The 19,852-nt window shown below is 37.2% G+C and overlaps 1 protein-coding gene across 1 annotated transcript; it reads left to right on the top strand.

Annotated features, from left to right (window-relative positions):
- The first annotated feature begins 247 nt into the window (after nucleotides 1–247).
- PNPT1 (polyribonucleotide nucleotidyltransferase 1) lies at nucleotides 248–19,344 on the top strand. The gene is made up of 29 exons (XM_068413328.1): nucleotides 248–438; nucleotides 1,113–1,173; nucleotides 1,473–1,547; nucleotides 2,392–2,497; nucleotides 3,188–3,237; nucleotides 3,694–3,757; nucleotides 3,843–3,890; nucleotides 4,602–4,715; nucleotides 4,978–5,164; nucleotides 5,651–5,702; nucleotides 6,022–6,079; nucleotides 6,234–6,330; nucleotides 6,427–6,529; nucleotides 7,798–7,868; nucleotides 9,347–9,383; nucleotides 10,151–10,217; nucleotides 10,313–10,402; nucleotides 10,564–10,617; nucleotides 10,722–10,828; nucleotides 11,491–11,562; nucleotides 11,661–11,724; nucleotides 13,314–13,397; nucleotides 13,883–13,966; nucleotides 15,645–15,751; nucleotides 15,835–15,890; nucleotides 16,448–16,526; nucleotides 16,939–16,986; nucleotides 17,337–17,495; nucleotides 18,298–19,344. Exons 1-28 carry the CDS (start codon nucleotides 248–250, stop codon nucleotides 17,490–17,492), a joined length of 2,382 nt encoding a protein of 793 aa, XP_068269429.1. The 3' UTR covers nucleotides 17,493–17,495; nucleotides 18,298–19,344.
- The last annotated feature ends 508 nt before the right edge of the window (nucleotides 19,345–19,852 follow it).

Genomic DNA, 19,852 nt, shown 5'->3' with positions numbered 1-19,852 from the left:
TTTTTCTGCCCCTTTTTTACCTCAGGCTGCTCCGTACGGCCCCGCCAGCGGGCCCCGCCGCCGCCTGACCCTCCTCGGCTGCCGTGGCCGGCGGCGCTCCGCCAGGGGGCGGCATCGCAACTAGCCCGCCAGTACGAGAGCCAATCCGCTTCGAGCTTACTGCGCGGCAGCCCGCCCCCCGCCGCCTCCGGGAGCCAATCGGGTGGCGGCCGCCGCTGAGGGTTGCCCCTTCCTGCCCACCGCCGCAATGGCCGCCGCCACGAGTTGCCGCCGCGCCGCCCTCAGCGGTTTGGCCATTGGCGGCGGGGCCGCGGCGCGATGGCGGCGGCGGCTGCTGCTGCTGCCGCCGGACGGCTGGGGGCTGCGGCTGGCGCCCGCCCGCGGCGCCGCGGCGGAGCCCGGGCCCTGCCGGCCGGTGACGGTGGAGGTGGGGGGCAGGTGAGGGGCTCTCGGCGCCCTGAGGGAGCGGGGAGGCGTCCCGGGTGTTCCCCGCGCCCTCAGCCTGGGCTGTGGCGTTCGGTACCGGGTCTGGGCAGGGCGCCGGCGGCCCCCGCGGCCGAGCTGTCCGGGGTAGTGGGGTAAATGTGGCTGACACTCCTCTCTGCCGTTCCTCGTTCACGGTGGGGGAAGAGCAGGTGTGTTCCCTGCTCTTTCTTGTCCCCAAGAGTAAATATTCTGCGGCTGTGGTGGGAAAAGGTGTTTTGTGGGCGTGCAAGCAGCTCCCCTTTTCTTGTGAGGGTACAGCAGGCGTGAACTTGCTTTTTCCAGTGGCAGGACTCTAAAACCCAGCTTGAACGGGTGGGGGATTCATCTTCCACTGCGAGCAAAGAGCATTTTGCCTTGAAGCCCGAGGTGTAACTTCAGGTGACATCTCATGTGGCTGCAAGTCTTTGCTTCGAGGTGAAAGCAGCAGGACACTTGAGGCAAAAGCACATTAAAGTAAGGGGATTTGGTCCCTTATGGTCAAAGAGTTTCAGTTTCCATATCTAACAAGGATTTTTGTCTCTGATGTGAAGTGTAGCCATCATTCTGTACAGCAGATGCTGTAGGTGAATGCAGAAGTTACTGGAAAACTTGTTTGAATTCACCATGATATTATTTCTTTCCAATAGAAAGATGGAACTGTCTTCTGGAAAACTTGCTAGGTTTGCTGATGGATCTGCTGTGGTTCAGGTAAAAAAAAAAAAAAAAGTTAAAATTTCTGCAACTTCAAAATTTCTGGAGCTGAACAGTTACTGTTAGGACATTAGAGCCTATTAAAGGGATATAGAGCCTAAAGTGACTATTTAATCCCTAATGAATGTGCAGTTGTCTGTAGGAAAAAAATATGTTTGAAAAGCAAAAATAATGGTGTGGAGCATGGATTTATGTGGTTGTTTTCTGCAAAGAATATTCTGGAGTTCTGGTTTAGGACTTGAGACAGTATTTTGGTTGCAGGTAATTCCAATTTTTTTTTTTCTTCCTTTATCCAGCTAGGTGACACAGCAGTAATGGTCACAGCAGTCAGCAAAACTAAGCCTTCTGCATCTCAGTTTATGCCGTTAGTGGTAAGTACTAATGACAAAATTAGTTTTGTGATCATCAGTGGTAGCCTTAGCACTACTAATCATTAAATAGTGGAGTTCAAGATGCTGGGGGGAATGAGGAATGCAAGTAGCAGACCTTGGACTTCAGAATAGCAGTTATGATAAAATGATATCACCTGTGGATGAGGGATGAGCAGTGGATGTTGTGTACCTTGACTTTAGCAAGACTTTCCACAAAAGCTTGTGAACTTGGTCTGCCACAACATCCACATTCAGCCATTATATTTTGGAATTGGATTGGTTGGATTATGAGGCTCAAAGTATTGTGGTTATTAAGGGCTGATGATTCATTTTGTGCCTTGAGGCTGAATCATAGTGAGTTCCTCAGGGGGTCTATGCTGGGTCACAGCCTGTTTCATACTTGTACGGGTGACCTGGAATTCCTGCTCGTCAAGCCTGCAGATGATGCCAAACTGGGGGGGGTGCAGATGCTACACTAAGAAGCAGGGCTGCTGTCCGGAGGGGAGGGACCAGGGGCTGGAGGAATGGGCCAACAGGAACCTTATGAAATTCTGTAAGGACAAACACAAAGTCCTGAACTTGGGCTGCACTAGTGCCCTGCAACAGTTCAGGCTGGGGGCTGACTGGCTGGGCGGTCCATTTATGATACCTATAGAATGGGAGGGTCCATTTGGACATGAAGACAGAGCCTTGAATAATGTCATCTGAATTCAGAGTTGACCTTACTCTGAGCAGGAAATTGGACCATAGACCTTCTGAGGTGTCCCTTCTAACCTGAATGATTCTGTGGCTCTGAAATCAGTAATCTGTTGTCTTTAGGAATCCCCATTTTTGTTTTTAAAAGGTCGACTATCGTCAGAAAGCTGCAGCAGCAGGAAGAATTCCTACAAACTATCTAAGAAGAGAACTTGGTTCCACTGATAAAGAAATTCTTACAAGCAGAGTAATAGGTAAGCTGAAACATTTTAATTTATAACTGCTGTTTGCAGAGTTGATTGTTTCTGCAGACTTACTGGTGGGTGTATACTCATTCTCTCCCTCTTGACCCTGCTTGAAAAGTCATCTCCACTCATGAATAAGATAACACCTTGAAATTCAACGTTTATATAAAACTGATGTCAAGTACATCAGCATCTTAAAACAGCAATGAAAAGAATTAGGAGAGGAAATAGCCTGTGAGACCTGGGCTGTTACACAGAGTCCTATACGCTTCAGGCGAAACTAAAATTAAAAGGAAATCTCTGCATCATGGAAGTAATGCAACGTTTTGAACATATATGCTTTTGTTGCTTTTCTTTCTTTGAGGACTGTGTCTCTTCATGGAAGATACTTCTGGTGAAATACTATTTAATAGGTTCTTTGTATCCTAAAGCATAGAAGACTTTCCATGTTTTTACCTTGTGTTACATGGCAGTGTGTATGCTCACCCAAACACCTCTCATTTTACTCTGCTGTTGAAACTTTACAGTTGATTATGTCATGCTAAATTTCCTCCTAGGTTCTGTGCCTTTTCTCTTCTGTTTGTTTGGGTCTTTCATTTAAACCATTCTGACATTTTCTTTGGGGTTTATTACAAGACAAAGTGAATACTGACTCCTGAAAACCAAATACTACTTAGACTTGGAATATTTCTTTTGCAGATCGGTCAATCAGACCACTCTTTCCCGTAGGCTACTTTTATGATACACAGGTAGGTCATGCTCACTGTCCTTAACTACAGCTACCTTTAGAATGGAAAACTTGGGTACATCCAATGAAAATTTCACATGAAAAGCAGTTTTCATTAGTATCCAGGAGGGGTTGACACTGAAAAATGGTCTAATCGTGTAATGCTGCTTTTTAGTTTGTCATCTCCTTGTCTTAAAGTATATTTATTACATGCTAGTTTCCCAATTTTGTTGCAGAGATACAGGAACAAAATTCAAATATGCTCTCTACAACAGAGAAAAGAAAAGACTAATAGTATATGTTATATGATATGGTACAATATTATACATCAGTGGTTAAGTACCTGAACAAATTTTCATTTGCAGAATAAGCCTGTATAAATATGTGCAATGTTTTGTTTTATTGTCATTAGCTTTGTGTTGACAGCTAATAAAAATGTGTAGGTCAAAATTATTCATTATCTTTTATCTTATGCCAGATCCTTTGTAATCTTTTAGCAGTAGATGGTGTCAATGATCCTGATGTTCTGGCAATTAATGGAGGTAAGAGGACTGTTGAAAATTACTGCTTGTGTTTGATGCAATATGATCCATTTTTTTCTAATACAGATTTTCCTCTTCATTCTAGCTTCTGCAGCGCTTGCGTTATCTGATATCCCATGGAATGGTCCTATTGGTAAGTAAATATTTTGAAATGATGAGTTATTTGAACATAATGGGAGACTTAGACGACAGTTCATGCTTTCTTTTTTAACAAGAATCTGAATCTAAAGTCCACTGTCTTTTGCTTCAAGTATTGACAATAATGTTACAAAGGATATGATTATTGCACTTCACAGCATTATTTTTCCTGGACTAAATATACTTCTGGAAGGTTTTATAATCCAGAAATAGTATAGTATAGAGACCAACAACTTTATTTTTTCATCAGAGAAACTTAGTCTTGAAAAGCATTGTTTAGAAAATAGCTGGATAAGAATACTTTTTCTCCAGGAACTCAAGAGCAGCTTTATTTCATTGTGAATATTTTTGGGAGGAGAAATGATCTAGCCAAGAACAAATATTAAGCTGTATTTTCCTTTCACCTGCTTCTTTTCTAGAAAACACATGCTCAAATGACTAAAAAAACCCAACAGACTTACAGCCTTGTGTGTAATGTTACTTGGCATTATATGCCCTATCCAGTAATACTACTTAAACGAAATTAAAGAATAGATAATTTTGCCTTACAGATTTGTAAGCTTAATATATAGCTAACATGCTAATATTTTAAAATGAATCCATAGCTTTAATTATTGTTTTTAGATGTATAAGTTTCAAAGTAAAATGATGCCTTAAAAGAATTTCTTTATTACAATAATAATAATTTTCTGGAGTTTCTTTGTAGGTGCTGTAAGGGTAGGACTGGTTGATGGAGAAACTATTATCAATCCAACTCGAAAAGAGATGTCTTCTAGTGCTTTAAATTTAGTTGTTGCTGGAGCTCCTCAAAATCAAGTTGGTAAGTAGGCTAATTATTAATATCTGTTGGGTGCTTGAAAATCAAGCAGGTGCCTCTTTGCAGGTATTTCCTTATCTTTGAAATTTGTATTTTTTTTACACAATAGTAGGAATAAACAACAGTGATAGGTTAGGTGACTTTTGGTTAGATAAAGTAAATTCCATTATATTTATGCAGTTTAATCTGTATTTCCTCAGTTGAGTTAGATTTCTATTGAATGATAAAATAGTAATTTACTTAATTTTTAACTTTCCATTAATAGTTATGTTGGAAGCAACTGCTGAGAATATATTGCAACAAGACTTCTGTCATGCCATCAAAGTAGGGGTGAAGCACACCCAGCAAATAATTCAGGGAATTCAACAACTCGTGAAAGAACAAGGTGTTGTCAAGAGAACTGTGCAGAAGTTATTTGTTGCTCCTGAAGAGATTGTGGAATGCGCAAAGAAGTAAGTTCAGAACAAATAATTTTGATCTCAAAATGCTTATTTAATGATTATTTAATTTGATGAGCTCTGCTCAGATAGTTTGGGGGTTTTGTTTAACAAAATAGCTTGTTTTGAATGTTCAGAATTACTTGCTGTGTTTTCCATAGAAACTTAAGAACATGTCCTTCAGCTCTCTTGTTTTGTGCTTAGTAAGGAGGACAGGGCAAAACAAATACCCTGCAAACAGTGAAAGTACTCTAAGTTAGCATGCCATTCTTGTGGAATGGTGACAAGAGGAGTCAGGATGTTGGCCCCTATGAGCCTCACTGTGGAAGTGATAACTAATTTCAGAGGTGGCAGGAAGGACAACTGGAGCTAGTAATGTTCATAAATGTCAGTCTGGGGCTTTCATACTGCTAATGAAAACAAACATTTAGTCCTTAAAAGAAACTAATAGAAGTGTTTTTTAAGCTATGTTTTCAAAACTTCTTTCTTTTCTTCCAAAAGGCTTGCTTTTAACAAGATCTATGCAGTGTTCACAGATTCTAGCCATGATAAAGTAAGTAATCAATTCAAACATTGTATCATTTTTTTAATTAATACCATAATGAAACTGTAGTAAGATTTACTTTCTTTACGCTGACGTTAATAAAAACTCTTCTCCTCCTCTGCATGTATGTGCAATAGTAATAATAAATTGTTCTGTAAATTCTTACCTACCAGAATACGTTTGCAGTACATGATTGATCTTTGAATTTGTGTGACAATCCTCTTCCTTGAGTTTTGCAGAATTTTAAAACAAACCAAAACCCAACAACCCAAACCACTTCTGTTACTCTACCCTGTAGAGTTAACTGGTTGCAAATCCTGTGTTCTAGATTTCTAGAGATGAAGCAATTAACAAAATAAGACTTGAAACAGAAGAACAGCTGAAAGGTATTTTCTGCTTTCTTAATATTTAAGAGCATGCTTAAATAGAGCTAGCACTACTTAGAGTTACAGTGTACTGTTTGTTGGCCAAGCTATTTTAGTAAAAGTCCTATAAAATTAATTTTCCAACTTCAGATGCAATTTCTTTCTTTATACCCAGAAAAATTTCCAGAGGCTGAGCCTTATGAAATCATGGAATCTTTCAATGTGGTTTCAAAGGATATTTTTAGAAATCTTGTTCTGGATGAATATAGAAGGTAATTATATCAAGCTCTTACTGAATAATATTTCTGTCAACTTTTTATCCAAGACTATAGTTTCATTGATCTCATAATTTCTGCTTGTAACTTTAGGTGTGATGGGAGAGACTTGACTTCCCTCAGAGATATTAAATGTGAAGTGAACATGTTTAAAATGCTTCATGGATCAGCCTTATTTCAGAGAGGTCAAACACAGGTAGTATCTTTAAACATCAGAACTTATAAATTAATTTATCAAAAGCTGAAAGATTTGTATTTTTCATTTAAATTCAGAGTTTCCTTTTTCTTTACATTCAAATAGTAACAACTAGAAAACAGGTTAGATTTAATTAAAATATATCTGAGTCCATTAAGACAGTAGATAAAGCTTGGCTTCTTGCTACATGAACAGTACAGATGTTAAAATAAAATTCTAAGCATATGTGCACAGAAAGAGTCTGGTAAGCATAGCGTGTCTTCAGACTTTCTGAAGAATGTCTGGTCGCCCAAGTCAGAAGCTGTAAGGATTCTCCTTGTTCAGTTCAGGTTGGCAGATTTGGGGCACTTTAGGTTGGTTGGGTTTTGTCTTGATGGGAGGTGGCTTGAGAAGAAAGCTTTCCAGTTCAGGATGGCTTAAAGTAAAATTGGTTGTTAATAAGATAAATCCAAAATCATATCTTTTTCATCTCTCTATGTAGATTTTTATGTTAAAAAGCATTTTTGTTGAAACAAAAGCTTTTAATGTAAAATACAATCCCGTTCATTTTTAGAAAAACGGGTGACTGTTTGTGGGTCGTTGGTATGTAGGGCAGTGCTAAATTGTGCATGTCATGAGAAATCTTTTAAAAGGAACTTCATTTGTTCCCAAATATGTAACCCAGGCTAAAAAGGGAAATTGTACAAAAAAATCACATTAATGAGATTTTTTTTTCCTCTTCTTTGCCAAAAGCGTCAGATGTTGGGTGGATTGAATTAAGATTGTACTCAAGATTTGGTCTCCTATATTTTTATAGCTCATTTTCCTAGAAGACTGTCAGCCATTGATCTGACATTACAAGGTACATGGGTAGTTGCAAACAGCAATTTACTCCTCAGTGTTGTCCCCTCTTATCCCACTAAAAATAACACATGCTGCAAGACTGGGGGATAAACAGGCTTGCTCTTTTGCACAACATTGTGGCTGCATCTGGCCCTGGCGCTACCACAGTAGTTTGGTTTCTTAGAGAACAAACTGTTCTAGGCTCCTACCAGGTTAGGAAGCATTAAATTAGTATTTTTAAATGTGATCGCTTGTAAAATTGTATAATCTTTACAGATTATGAATAAGTTTGTGCCATGAAGGTAAAAAAAAGTTTGCAGAAGTGGTAGGTGATGGTATTGTGTTTGTTGCTGAAATCATTCTTTTTGATTCTTCATAAACAGAAAAACTTGTGAAAGATGAAGTGTTTAAGAGCAGATTATTTACCCTGTGCCTTTTTATTTTAGGTTCTCTGTACAGTTACATTTGACTCCATAGAATCAAGTGTAAAATCAGATCTTATCTCAACAGCAGTGAGGTATGTATATCGTTTGGTGTTTTGTCAGTGGTAATAAAAGAGGGTGAGCATTTAAGCACATTTGATAAATGTTCCTTGAACTTTGACATATATATATATATTCATTAGGACTGAAAAATGTGTAAAATTAGACTTAAGTGGCCTGTTTTCCAAGAGATCTTGGCAGTTGTTTTTTTGTTAAGGTGACATTAATTCCACACATTTAAAAATGGAAAGTGTTTTAAGCAACATCCACTCTGGTTTCAAGAGAAAGAAAATAGCGAAGTGCTCTTGAATCTGTAAAACTGTCCATATATCAAGTCTCTTTAAGCAAAACAACTGATGAAAGTTAACTCTCTTTGTTACAAGTATTTATCATCACACTTGGAACTTGATGTGTATTCTACTCATTTAATCTATTTCTCACAAGTTTTGAAGTTTTGCTTGATAGGTTGGATGCACGTAGCCCATGAAGTGCTGTTCTGCTTGTCAAGTTTGGTTCAAATGGGGGGAAAAAACCCCAACAGATACTTGTGTGGGGTTTTTCTTCCCCAACTGAATCAGCCTATCTAAATATTCTCATTTTGTCTCAAAATAAAAATGTTCAGAGGGTGAAAATGTTTGTGTTGTTTTTTTAATGGAGTAAGGAAAATTTAACTTAAAATGTAGCAAGCAAGTCCTTGTGACCTTAACATTTTATTGCTGAGGGCTGACTTGTTGGGGAGGGGAAACTCCTTCCCTTTAAAGCTGCAGTTCAGTGATCTCATCCCACCAATGTGGGAGCTTTTACATTTTAGCGTGTCACCTTTGCTTTTGGTAAATTTTTCGGCCTAGAGGTTTTTATCCATGTTCTGTAATTTTGGTATTCTTGGAAATTAGTTTCTGTGTTAAATAATGGGTTTTCATTAGCAGTCAGTAGGTTGCTTCATGAATGAGAGAGTGCCTCTACAAGAAAGGACACACAAGCCTTGACCTGACGCAACTTTCTTCATAGATGAGCTTTTTTTGTGTTTATTGCTAAGAGTCAAGTCTTGTGGTACACTGGTAACTTTTTTGAGCACACTTTTTTTATTTAATCGAGCTATTTTGTGCTTACAGAGATTTTCAGTTTTCCTTCTGTGGGCTTACATTTGAGTCCTTACTGCAACGTGTACAGTAAGATGCTGATGTTCTTGAAGGTTGATTTTATTTTGTTTTCTTCCTTCAGACACACCAAAACCAGCATAAAGAACTGGTGGGGTCTGTTCTATTCTAAACAGTGAGGGGAAACTGTTTTAATGATTAACACAGGAGGTTTTTTCTTTGTAGACTGCTTTTTAATTTGTTTACTACATTGGAAACCTTAGGAAAAATGTAAGTGATCAGCACATCTATTGATTCATTTTATTTTTGCTGGGTCTATTTGTAAGCATAACTGAATATAATCTTACGTATTACCTATTGAATGTAAGACATGTTTGGTTGCTCTTTTTTGACATAGTCTTGTTTTTAATTAATAGTGGAATAAAAGATAAAAACTTCATGCTGCATTATGAGGTGAGTTTTACTGTGCCACAGCTTTCTGCATGATTCACAGAAGGGCTTCATGTCGTGCTTTTGAAGTTGAAGTTGATCACTTCCAAGGATATTAATTATCTTTAGATTTGCTTAAATTTATTAATTCTAATTTATATGTGAATTTATGCTGAAGTTTATGAACAGATGTGCTGGTTTCCTAAAAAGCACTAGATAATTTGTGAATTGCCATTTTATGCAGCCTTTTTAATACCTTAACATTAGGTTAGCTCCTTATGAATGGGTTATTACTGAAAGCAGGATTAACCTGCTCTATTTTTAGTAAACTATTAATAATGTTCAGCTGACATACTACATTGATAGTAAATAAGTGCTTTTACATCTTGGATCTCTCTCAGGCTTTGGAACTTGCCCAAAGTGTTTCGTACAGGCAACAGGCATATCTTGTTCCATTATCTGTGTGACAGAAACAAGATTTCTGATATGTTGTTTGACAAGTTTAATTGGAGTAAGCTTGTTGTGTTGTTGTTCAACTACCTGGCAACTGCTTTATTCTCTTTTGTTCTGTGGAAGTAAAACATTTACTAAACACTGCCTAAACTGGTCCTGGTTTGCAAACTTAAGTGACTGATAGAAGTCATGTGGTGGTTTGATTTTTTTTTTTTTTTTTAAATTTGTTTTCACCTTGAGATGCACCAAAACTTCAAAGAATTTTTTCTAAGTGTATGTTTTAAAATGGAAAAAAAAATGCTGGTTAATTTTCTGTATACGCATTTTTTACTTCATAGTTTCCACCTTATGCAACTAATGAGATTGGCAAAGTTACTGGTGTGAACAGAAGAGAACTTGGACATGGTAAGTTCAGACTAGAGAAGTCCCATCCTGTAAGCTTTAGTATTTTATCTGATTGGTTTTATTTATGGATTAACTTGGTGGGTTTTTTTAAACAGGTGCACTGGCAGAAAGAGCTTTGAAACCAATTATTCCCCAGGATTTCCCATTCACAATACGAGTTACTTCTGAGGTCTTAGAGTCAAATGGTATTATGATTTTCTTATTTTTGACCTAGTGCTAGAGACTAAATTTGGTTCTTAAAAAAGCTTGAGTTGTAGGCATTTTAGATAACAGACTTCATTTTTAATGTTCTTAATCTTGGTAGCTTGTGTAATACTTTCTTTTTCCCTATGTTGTAACTCTGTAGGGTCCTCTTCCATGGCTTCTGCATGTGGTGGAAGTTTGGCATTAATGGATGCAGGTACAAAATGTGGCACCTATAAGGATAAACTACATATGATGTGCTATAGGATTTGGAGATGAGAAAAGGTTATAAAAATGTATTTTTTTATTTACCACTATTAGGAGTTCCAGTATCGAGTGCAGTGGCAGGTGTAGCAATAGGTCTCATTACCAAATGCAGCCTGGAAAAAGGAGATATTGAGGACTATCGTTTGCTGACAGACATCCTGGTGAGTGTTTCTAGCATTGCTGGTTTTATTGCTTAATTCTGTAAGACTCTCTATGGCCACCTCTTGTAATGTTTTACCCAGTTAATTCTGGAACATATGCTACTGGAAATATTAAATAGTTTTATCTTCTCTGTTTTGTCTCCTAAACTCCTCCCTTATTTCAAACAATCTGTATGAAATGTCCAGTTGTGTGGTTTTTTTCTCTAATTACTCAGTTACTTCTTTTAAGCTCTCATAAGCTCTCTTCCAAATGAATTTTGTCTTTTCTCTTGGGAGAAAGAGATTAATAATTGTTTAATACTGTAATTTACTGAAAAACACAAGATATTGGATGGAGGATGAGCACTTGGCAAAGTTGCTGGAGGGGAAAAAAATGCATGTTATCATGCTGCTGCTTCCTGTGGTAGCCACTGATTGCACAATATTAACTGTGGATCTGTTGTTCAGAAATTAGTGCACGAAAGCTCTTAATTTATAAGGAGGGTAAGGGGCAGTGTTACAGCAAAATAGGCTGAAGAAAAACATGTGAGTCTCAGAAGTAATTCCAAGTCTGCAGAACTACTTTGCGGCTTATTGAAACATAGAATGTACTTTTAGTATAATGAGACTTGATGCTGGGATAAAGTTACTCCAACTTGCTTTCTCTCTGTCTGTGCTGATAGGGAATTGAAGATTACTATGGTGATATGGATTTCAAGATGGCAGGTACTAATAAAGGAATAACGGCCTTGCAGGTATCGTGACATTAAATCTTCCTAAAATGGAACTCTGAGAATGTATCTAAAAAAAGCTTTCCTTATATATTGATGTCACTTAACTCTTTTCATATTAGGTTGATCTAAAGCTGCCAGGAATACCAATAAAAATAGTAATGGAAGCTATTCAGCAAGCTACAGGTAGGTCCATATTTGTATTTGCACCCATCTTATCATATTAAATGATAAATTGTATTAAATTTTAAGTTTTATGAAACTAAATAATAAATTTTTTTTTCTCTTGTGGAAAAAACGTTGCTGTCTTTAAAAAACTGGTCTGGTTTGAGTGTTGTCTGTTATACTTCAATGTAGGCACTTAATAAAAAATAAATAGCTTTTTGTGTCAGAGGAGAGCATTCAATGTCCAAAAAGCCAGGCCCTTCCCACCTCACTAAAGTTTCATATTATTGTATGCAGTGTCAGTGAAAGTGTCTGCTCCTGGAGGTTACTTTCTGTTAGAACCAAAGTGGTGTGATACTAATGGTCACCAGTTGAGTACAAGAAGTAACTTGTTTTGAAAAGTTGCAATAAAAGTAGTGGCATAGCAAAGTGAGAGGGAGGGAACTTTTACAAAAGAGTTACATCAAGGTAGAGGAATATATTATGAAATATTTACATGCAGTATTTTGGATTTGACTGATGCAAGTACAATATTACTAAGCAACGTCAGTTTATAGAATTTTTGTCATACTGTATTAAAAACATACGTGGTGAGTTGGGGAACAAAAAGGTTTGCTCTTTGCTGTGCAATAAATCAGTAAAAAGGGTTGTTAAAAATAAGCTTCAAGCTAACTTTAAAGTAACTTCAGAACAATTTTTAAATGTCTCTTGAGCAGTGAGTTCTTAGAACTTAAGTACAACTCCATGTCATCTCGGGGAGTTCATGGTTAAGATCTAGCAGCTCAATACCCTGTGAGTAACGTGGGTAGTAAAGGCTGAAGTGCAGCTTTGTGCACGGAAACTCTGGATTGCTTTTGATTGGTGAAAGTTGGGAGAGGGAGGAGGCATCTGTTGCTAGTTTAAATATGTAAAGTGTTACCATAACACCAAAATGGATTTGGACTAGCACACAAACATCCTATTACATGACTTTTTTAAAATCCAGCAGAATAATGTCGTAAAAAGAACAGCAAACTATTTCTCATTTACCATAAATTTAGCTATGTTTACTCTTGAAACTTACTGCTGTCTGTATTCTGACACGTGCAGCTAAAATACTCTTGAGCCATATGAAAAACTAAAGCTACAAGTTTTAACAAGGATTTAAGTAGTTGTGAGAGAAAATTTTCAACTTGCTTGGAATAGCAACATTTTAATAAAAAGCCCTTATTAAAATATAAGAGCTAGTAATCACTTCAAGCAGAACAGCTAAAGTTCCAGGCCAATGTATCATAACTAATCAAAGCTACACCCTGTTGCTCTTATCAGCTCTCTGATTTATTTAAATACACTGAAACATAGAACTGTATGTAATGTTCTAGGCTGCATAAAATCAATAAATGTGCTGAAGGCGTAGGTTTCCTATACACAGAGCAGAATGTCGTACTGCAACAAACATGCACTACCTGAAATGTGTTAAGTTACCATGATACCTTCTCAAGTTAGGCAGGAGGCAGATTTTATGAATGGATGTTTATCTAAGTTATAATAAAAACTGCATAAATTTATTTTAATCTTATGCAAAACTCTGAATTTTTCCCTCCTCCTCCTTTCCCCCCCAACCCCCACAGCTGCAAAGAGGGAGATTTTGCAAATCATGAACCAAACGCTGGCAAAACCCAGACCTAACAGAAAAGAAAGTGGACCAGTTGTAGGTAATGTTGGTTGTATGTTGATACGAATTCACATCTTTTATAGTCACCTTTTTTACAATAAGCTGCTGATTAAAACAGCTTTATTAATGAATGTTTGTTACATGTTTCTGCCCCTCGGGGTTATTTTTTAATTTGGGATTTTTGAGGTGAATTTTTTGGTTTTTATTGCCATGTGGGGCAGCACTTTACCATTTCACTGTACACCAGAAAACAGAATTAAACTGAAGTTGCATGAAACTTTCACAAAATCAGAATGGATATAGATGTTGGTGTTGGTATGGCTTAAGGTCACTTACACCCGTCAAAGTACTTGCATTCTGTGTTTTCATTTACTTCAGTTCTTAAATGTAATTACATCAATGTTCAGAGAATAATACAAGTAGCTATAGAAGATTAAGACCTAGATGAATGTTACTTATTTTTTTGTGGTAGCTTTCAAGATGATTAAATTTAGCATTTCAAAGTGTTTTTAAATGTTCTTTCAGAAACTATCCACGTTCCATTATCAAAAAGATTAAGATTCATTGGTCCTGGGGCCTATAATTTGAAAAAACTTCAAGCACAGACTGGTAAGACGTTCTTGCTTCCTGTGATAAATTATCCTAATGCGTTACTAGCTTCTCTCCTGTGTATGAATATTACTAGTGTGGAGTTTTAATTAGTGGATCTTGGTAGCACAGGTATTACTAGCACAGCTATTGCTGAATCTTAATGGTATCTTTATGCCCTTTCAGCAACTGTAAGTAGCTAAACTTAAACTTCCCAAGTTGTTCTGTAGACCACCTCTATTGAGCTGGCATTTGTGCTGCAGCAGCAACAGCCTCAGAAGTGGATAGAAAGAATTAATAAGAGAAAAGGGTACTTCATGTGCTTTATGCTGCAGACTGCAAAACAGTGTTTGCCTTTGTTATCAGGCTTGGATGTGTAGCAGTTCCAATGCTCAGCACAAACTGAGTCTGCTCTGTATCTTGATAAGAGATGCCTGTGTTTTGAAGAGCTGGGTGAAGCTCACTTCAGCTACACTTGGCTGTGTAGATTTTCTCTGTAAAAGTGCTTGCAGTTTGTCTTGCAGCAGGAATTCCCAGAAGTTTGGTGCACATGTGGTGGTGTTTTTTGAGGCTTACAGAAGAGGCAGTTAAAGGTTCATCTGGGGACAGTATTGGAGATAGTGTTGAATGAAAGATGTGAAGTCAAGCAAGTCTGATCATGAATATGCTGAAGTGTAGATCAAATCTATGCAGCTTCTCCTATAAACTAAAGCTTTTTTGCTGTGGTTAAGATGGGACATTGAGCTCTTTCCTACAGTGCTCATTGACTGTTTTCGTAGGATTCTGTGAAGAGCTTGTATACACTGTTAACATGCTGGCATATGTTAGAAACCCTTATATCCCACCCTTATCTCTCCAATGTGATGAAGGTAATGTTCAACCAATAGCCAGCCATGGCAGCAGAGGTGAATTTCTGCTGTGATATTATTAAATACATCAGACTTCTTTTATGAGCACTTCTTTGTAAATGCAAATTCTTGCCTTTATTGCTTAATATAGTAAAACTTATCCACTTGTTCCCTACTTTTAGAAAGCTAAAAATTAAAAAAGGCTGATGTCTAGAGTGTATCAAATAAATGTTCTGCTTCAGCTGCTTTGGATTTGAAAATGTTAATGCTCTGGCTAGCTTGGTTGGTGCTTCTCAGGGGATTGGGGTGGAGAAAAGGAGGAAGAAAATCATACTTCCCTTTGGGTGCAAGCCTGTGCAGTCTGCTGGCCAGAAAACTAATCTAGAGGCACAAAGAATTTTACCATGCAATCTTACTGTGTTCTGGCTCTGAAACACTTCAATTTCCATCAGCTATTAATGAAAGCTACAGTTTTATTTAAAATCTCTCTGAAATTCATTCGTAGAAGCTGAGATTCGTTCATAAAACCAGAATTCTTTCAGAATTCTTTCCGAATTCAGATTTTTTCCTGTCATAAAAGGATTATAATAATAATTTTGTGTTGCTATGTGGAACACAAGTTTGTCCAGGTGTTTGGCGAGCATACCTGTAGCGTGGTTTCCATTCAGTTGCATGGAAAGCTGTCCAGTGCCTAATCTGAAGAATATTTGAAATGATTAGAACTCTGACATCTTAATGAGTCTGTACAAAATCAACTTGCTCTATGCAAGTCTTTATTGAATGTAACTTTTCTGCTTGCTGAAACAGTAGCAGTGTTCACCTAAATCCTCTCATTAAATTCTGTTTCTAAGGTGTAACTGTAAGTCAGCTGGATGAAGAGACATATTCTGTGTTTGCCCCCACACCTAGTGCTATGCATGAAGCAAGAGAATTTATCCGTGAGATCTGCAAAGATGATGTAAGGACAGACTTCAGTTGTTAGCTTTTTCAATCTGCATTTTGTGAATTTGTGTCTTACTGTTTTATTTTTTCCCCCTACAGCAGGAAGTTAATTTGGAATTTGGTGCAGTTTATACAGCCACGATAACTGAAATAAGGTATAAAACTGCTCTGGAGCTGAAGTAGAAATTGGTTTATTTACATGGCTATATTCCTGATACCTAAACATGATGTAAAATAATTCCTTTTTAAGGATGCTAAACTTATGCTGGTGACACTTGCACCTGCATCACTCCTGATATTTTCTCTGTTGAAAATATTCTGTTTCTTAATAAGGCTGTTTGGTTTTGCTGCTTGTTTAGTTACTAGAATGTCTCTATAAATTATAAAACCTAAGGCCTTTTTTCATCTTTGTGTCTGAGAGATGGTAGGAGTTTGCTAGTCACTTTTCAATCCAATATTTGTCTTGCAGAAGTTACATGCACTTTTTGGATGGTACTTATGACTGTCCTGAAATAAGTAATTTCCATCCACTTCCAATTATGAAAAAATGAGTGGGCATGTTATGGTTAATATAAGATTTTTAAAAAAGGAGGAGTAAAATCTTGTTTATAAAAAGTTTACTAATGCTTGCTTTGGGATCTATATGCAGAGTAAAATACGTACAGACTTCACTCAATGTATTTTGAAATAACCATGCTGTTTTCTGTTGCAGAGACTCGGGAGTGATGGTAAAATTGTATCCAAACATGACACCAGTGTTACTTCATAATTCACAACTTGATCAAAGAAAGGTAATACTTGATTAAACAAGTATAAACTAGACACTTATATTTGGTTTTAATTGATTCTTACTAAACATAGTCTGCATTAGCTGTTGTGTGTGTTTTCATGGTAAAAGCTATGTTAGATTAGTAGCACCTTTTTGTTTAACCTCTGCTTGCCCTCTACTTAAAGCTGCAAATGATCTAACTATATGTCTGCAACAATCCTACTGTTCATGCTTTTATGCACAGTAGGTTCTTTAGATCTGCAATACCCTTTTCTAAGTAACATGTAGAAACCTGTTGTTCGTCAGGTAGTGTTGAGCCACTATGGTTGTCTGAAGTGTAGCATGAAGAATCCCTAAAAGAAGGAACTTTTATAACTGACCTTACAAAATCAATCATACTGAAATAAATTTTTCTGAAAAACATTGTGTTCTAGATCAAGCATCCTAGTGCCCTGGGATTAGAAGTTGGACAAGAAATTCAGGTAATTAATTTTTTTTAACTTTAAAATGCTAACAAACTGCTGTTCATATTTTAGAATTTGAGTGATTTTTTTTATTTTGTGTTTATGAAGAAAATATTTTGCCATATCAAATTCCCTTTCTGTGGTGGTTAAAGGCCTGATTGTTTCAAATTAATTTTATTTAGTGTCATACTCTTGCTATCTAGGCACCACGTTAATTTGATGGACCAATATAGGCTAAGCAGTGCCTATTATGGCTTTTCTATCATCAAATTGAGAAGAAAAAAAAAAAAGCCACCACCTTTTAAGGAAAATGCTATTTCCAGCTCTTAAAAGTTGGTCAGTCTTAAAGTGGTTTGTTTTCTTAACAGGTTAAATACTTTGGACGTGATCCAACTGATGGTAGAATGAGGCTTTCACGTAAAGTTCTACAGTCACCAGCCACAACTGTGCTTAAAACCCTAACTGACAAAAACAGTATTGTCCTGGGAGGTACCGTTCCACAGTCATCTACTTCATCCCAGTGACAGGTGAGGCCATAGGAACAACTTAAGATAACTCAGTACTGTCCTTTCTTTACAATTATTGCCAAAAACTGTATCAGTCTGGTTTTTATATCTTACAATTACCCTCCAGTGGTGTGCAAATACTGCTTGCCAGTTATGTTACAGCATGTTGTAAGTCAGCAACTGCCCTTTCATGTGCTGCAGTTGTCAAGAGCTTGATATTGTAAAATTGGTTCAAATGCCTTGATGGTTTCAGGCATCCTAGACAGCCTGCTTTCTCCAAAATAAAATTATTTGTTAATCTACAAGGTCTATGTAAGCATTCCCTCTTCCCTGCCACCTTTTTTTTAAAGAGGAAAAAGGAGAGGGAAAAAAAAAAAGCAGGGTAGGGGAAGGGAAGAAAAAATAAGCTGCTTTCTTGAAAGTTTTGAGTCAATTAGTGGAGACTTCTCAGTCAATCTCCAGTCAATTAATGGAATGCCCAAAGCTCTTCCCTAGAACTAGTTTCCCAGCATGTATTTGACTGTCAATAGGCTTATGCCTAAACTTTCCCCAAGTCTGTTGTGTATTTTTTTTCCCTTGGGAAGCTACTAGAACAGGAAGGTGTCTGGTCGTAAAATCGAGAGCAGTTACACAATGAGATTGGCAAATGGAATTGCAGTGCACCAATGATAACTTAAGGCTGTCTGTGGCGATCATCTAGGGATGATTCACAACACTAGCAGATATTAAAATTCACTGAAGAAATTTTTGTTTTAAGAAGTGTTTCTGAATTGCATGCCTTGATATAATTAGTTGGTTACAGAGTATTTTCTATCTCTTGCAGGGAAAAAAGCGTGATCATGGAAATACAAGCAACCTTTGCTAGAATCTGTAGATGTCTTTGCAAGAATCTGCAGGTCAATGGTAGTGAATCATGTTTAAAATAGACACTATTTATGCTTAAACGTGATGTAGAACTTCAAAGTCTTCAAATTGATTAAAAACTCTGTTAACAAAGAAAACCAGAAACAACGAATGCTCTTGTGTAGCAAGGGTAAGAATCTAAGAACATGGATTTGTATAGGCTGGAGAGCAGATTACATTTCAGTGCTTAAGATTCTTGTCACTATCATCTCAAAATAACAATGTGAAGATGAGAAGCAACTGTTTAACAGTTATTTCCTGGGAGAAGGAATTCTGTGTACTTGGCTGATGAGATGACAGTAGTTGAGGGGCACAGTGGCCAAAGTTTTACTGGCTTTTTGGTGTACAAGATTGAAATGTTGAGCAAAACATTGCTCAAGACTTAGAAGTATCACCTTTAAAACGATTGACACTGTTTCAGATAAATACATCAATAAGTGTCATAGGGATCAGACTTGGTAAAATATCTAAGCAGAAGGGGGACAAAACAAAGAAGCTGGCTGAAACATCATCGTTTGTTATCTGGGTTCATAAACACTGAATTTTAAAATATATAATGAAAACATTAAGATTCAAATAATTTTTTTGGAATAAACAATTGATGTGATAAATCATCCCCCTAAAACCTCCTTAAGAGTGTCAGAATTCCTCTATTATGTTCTGTCAATGGATTCACTGGTCTTTTGGACTTCAAAACATTTCCCAGGGGCTCACAAGAACTACTTGTTTTTCTACTGAGTGGTACAGACTTTGAAAATCAAACAGGTATCCCTTCTGATGTTCACCAATTTGTAGACAGGCCTAAGAAGAAAATCAGCTTCCCATCTGATGGCAAGTGGGCTCTGGACCTCCTGAAAGAAAAAACAAGACGCTGGGGAGAGGAGAAATGTGAATGTATAGTAAAAAGTGTTCTGCCTTTTTTTTTATTCTAAGTTAAAATATTAAAGAAGAAAAAATGACTGGCCTACTTCTTTGTAGCTGTCTGTCTGTCATCATGCAGACTGAAGAAGTTTTCCCTAGCAATTTTTTTCTCTTCAATGAGGACTGTATTCTGCTATTTCTTAGTAAGAATTATAATGTCCTTGCTTACTATGACTTAATTGACAGGTATCAGGTTCGTTACATATCCTGGATAGTGTTAATGAAGTAACATAGGCAGATGTTGAAGCCACTAAACAGAAGCTCAAACGTTTCTATTTCTCTTAACTGTTCTCAGAAACTGACCTCCCCAATCTAAGTGGTTTTCCAGGATTAGTTTATTTCATTGTAGAATAATTTCTGTAAGGGTCCTTTTTGTAGTAGAACAGATGGAGGATGCTGCAGTTACTAAAATACTACATAAAATACTAACTTTAGAAGCTTGCTTTTTTTTAGCTAGCACACTCCCAGTAGGATGCTTGCATTTGAATCTGTGAAAATTGATGATTTAGGAACCAAAATAATCCAATTCTTTCCTGTAAAGTATTTTCTTGCCT

The sequence above is a fragment of the Nyctibius grandis genome, chromosome 1, assembly GCF_013368605.1.
Source record: "Nyctibius grandis isolate bNycGra1 chromosome 1, bNycGra1.pri, whole genome shotgun sequence".
NCBI classification, from domain to species: domain Eukaryota; kingdom Metazoa; phylum Chordata; class Aves; order Nyctibiiformes; family Nyctibiidae; genus Nyctibius; species Nyctibius grandis.
The sequence above is the reverse complement of the archived record's forward strand: the minus strand, read 5'-3'. Positions and strand labels throughout refer to the sequence as shown.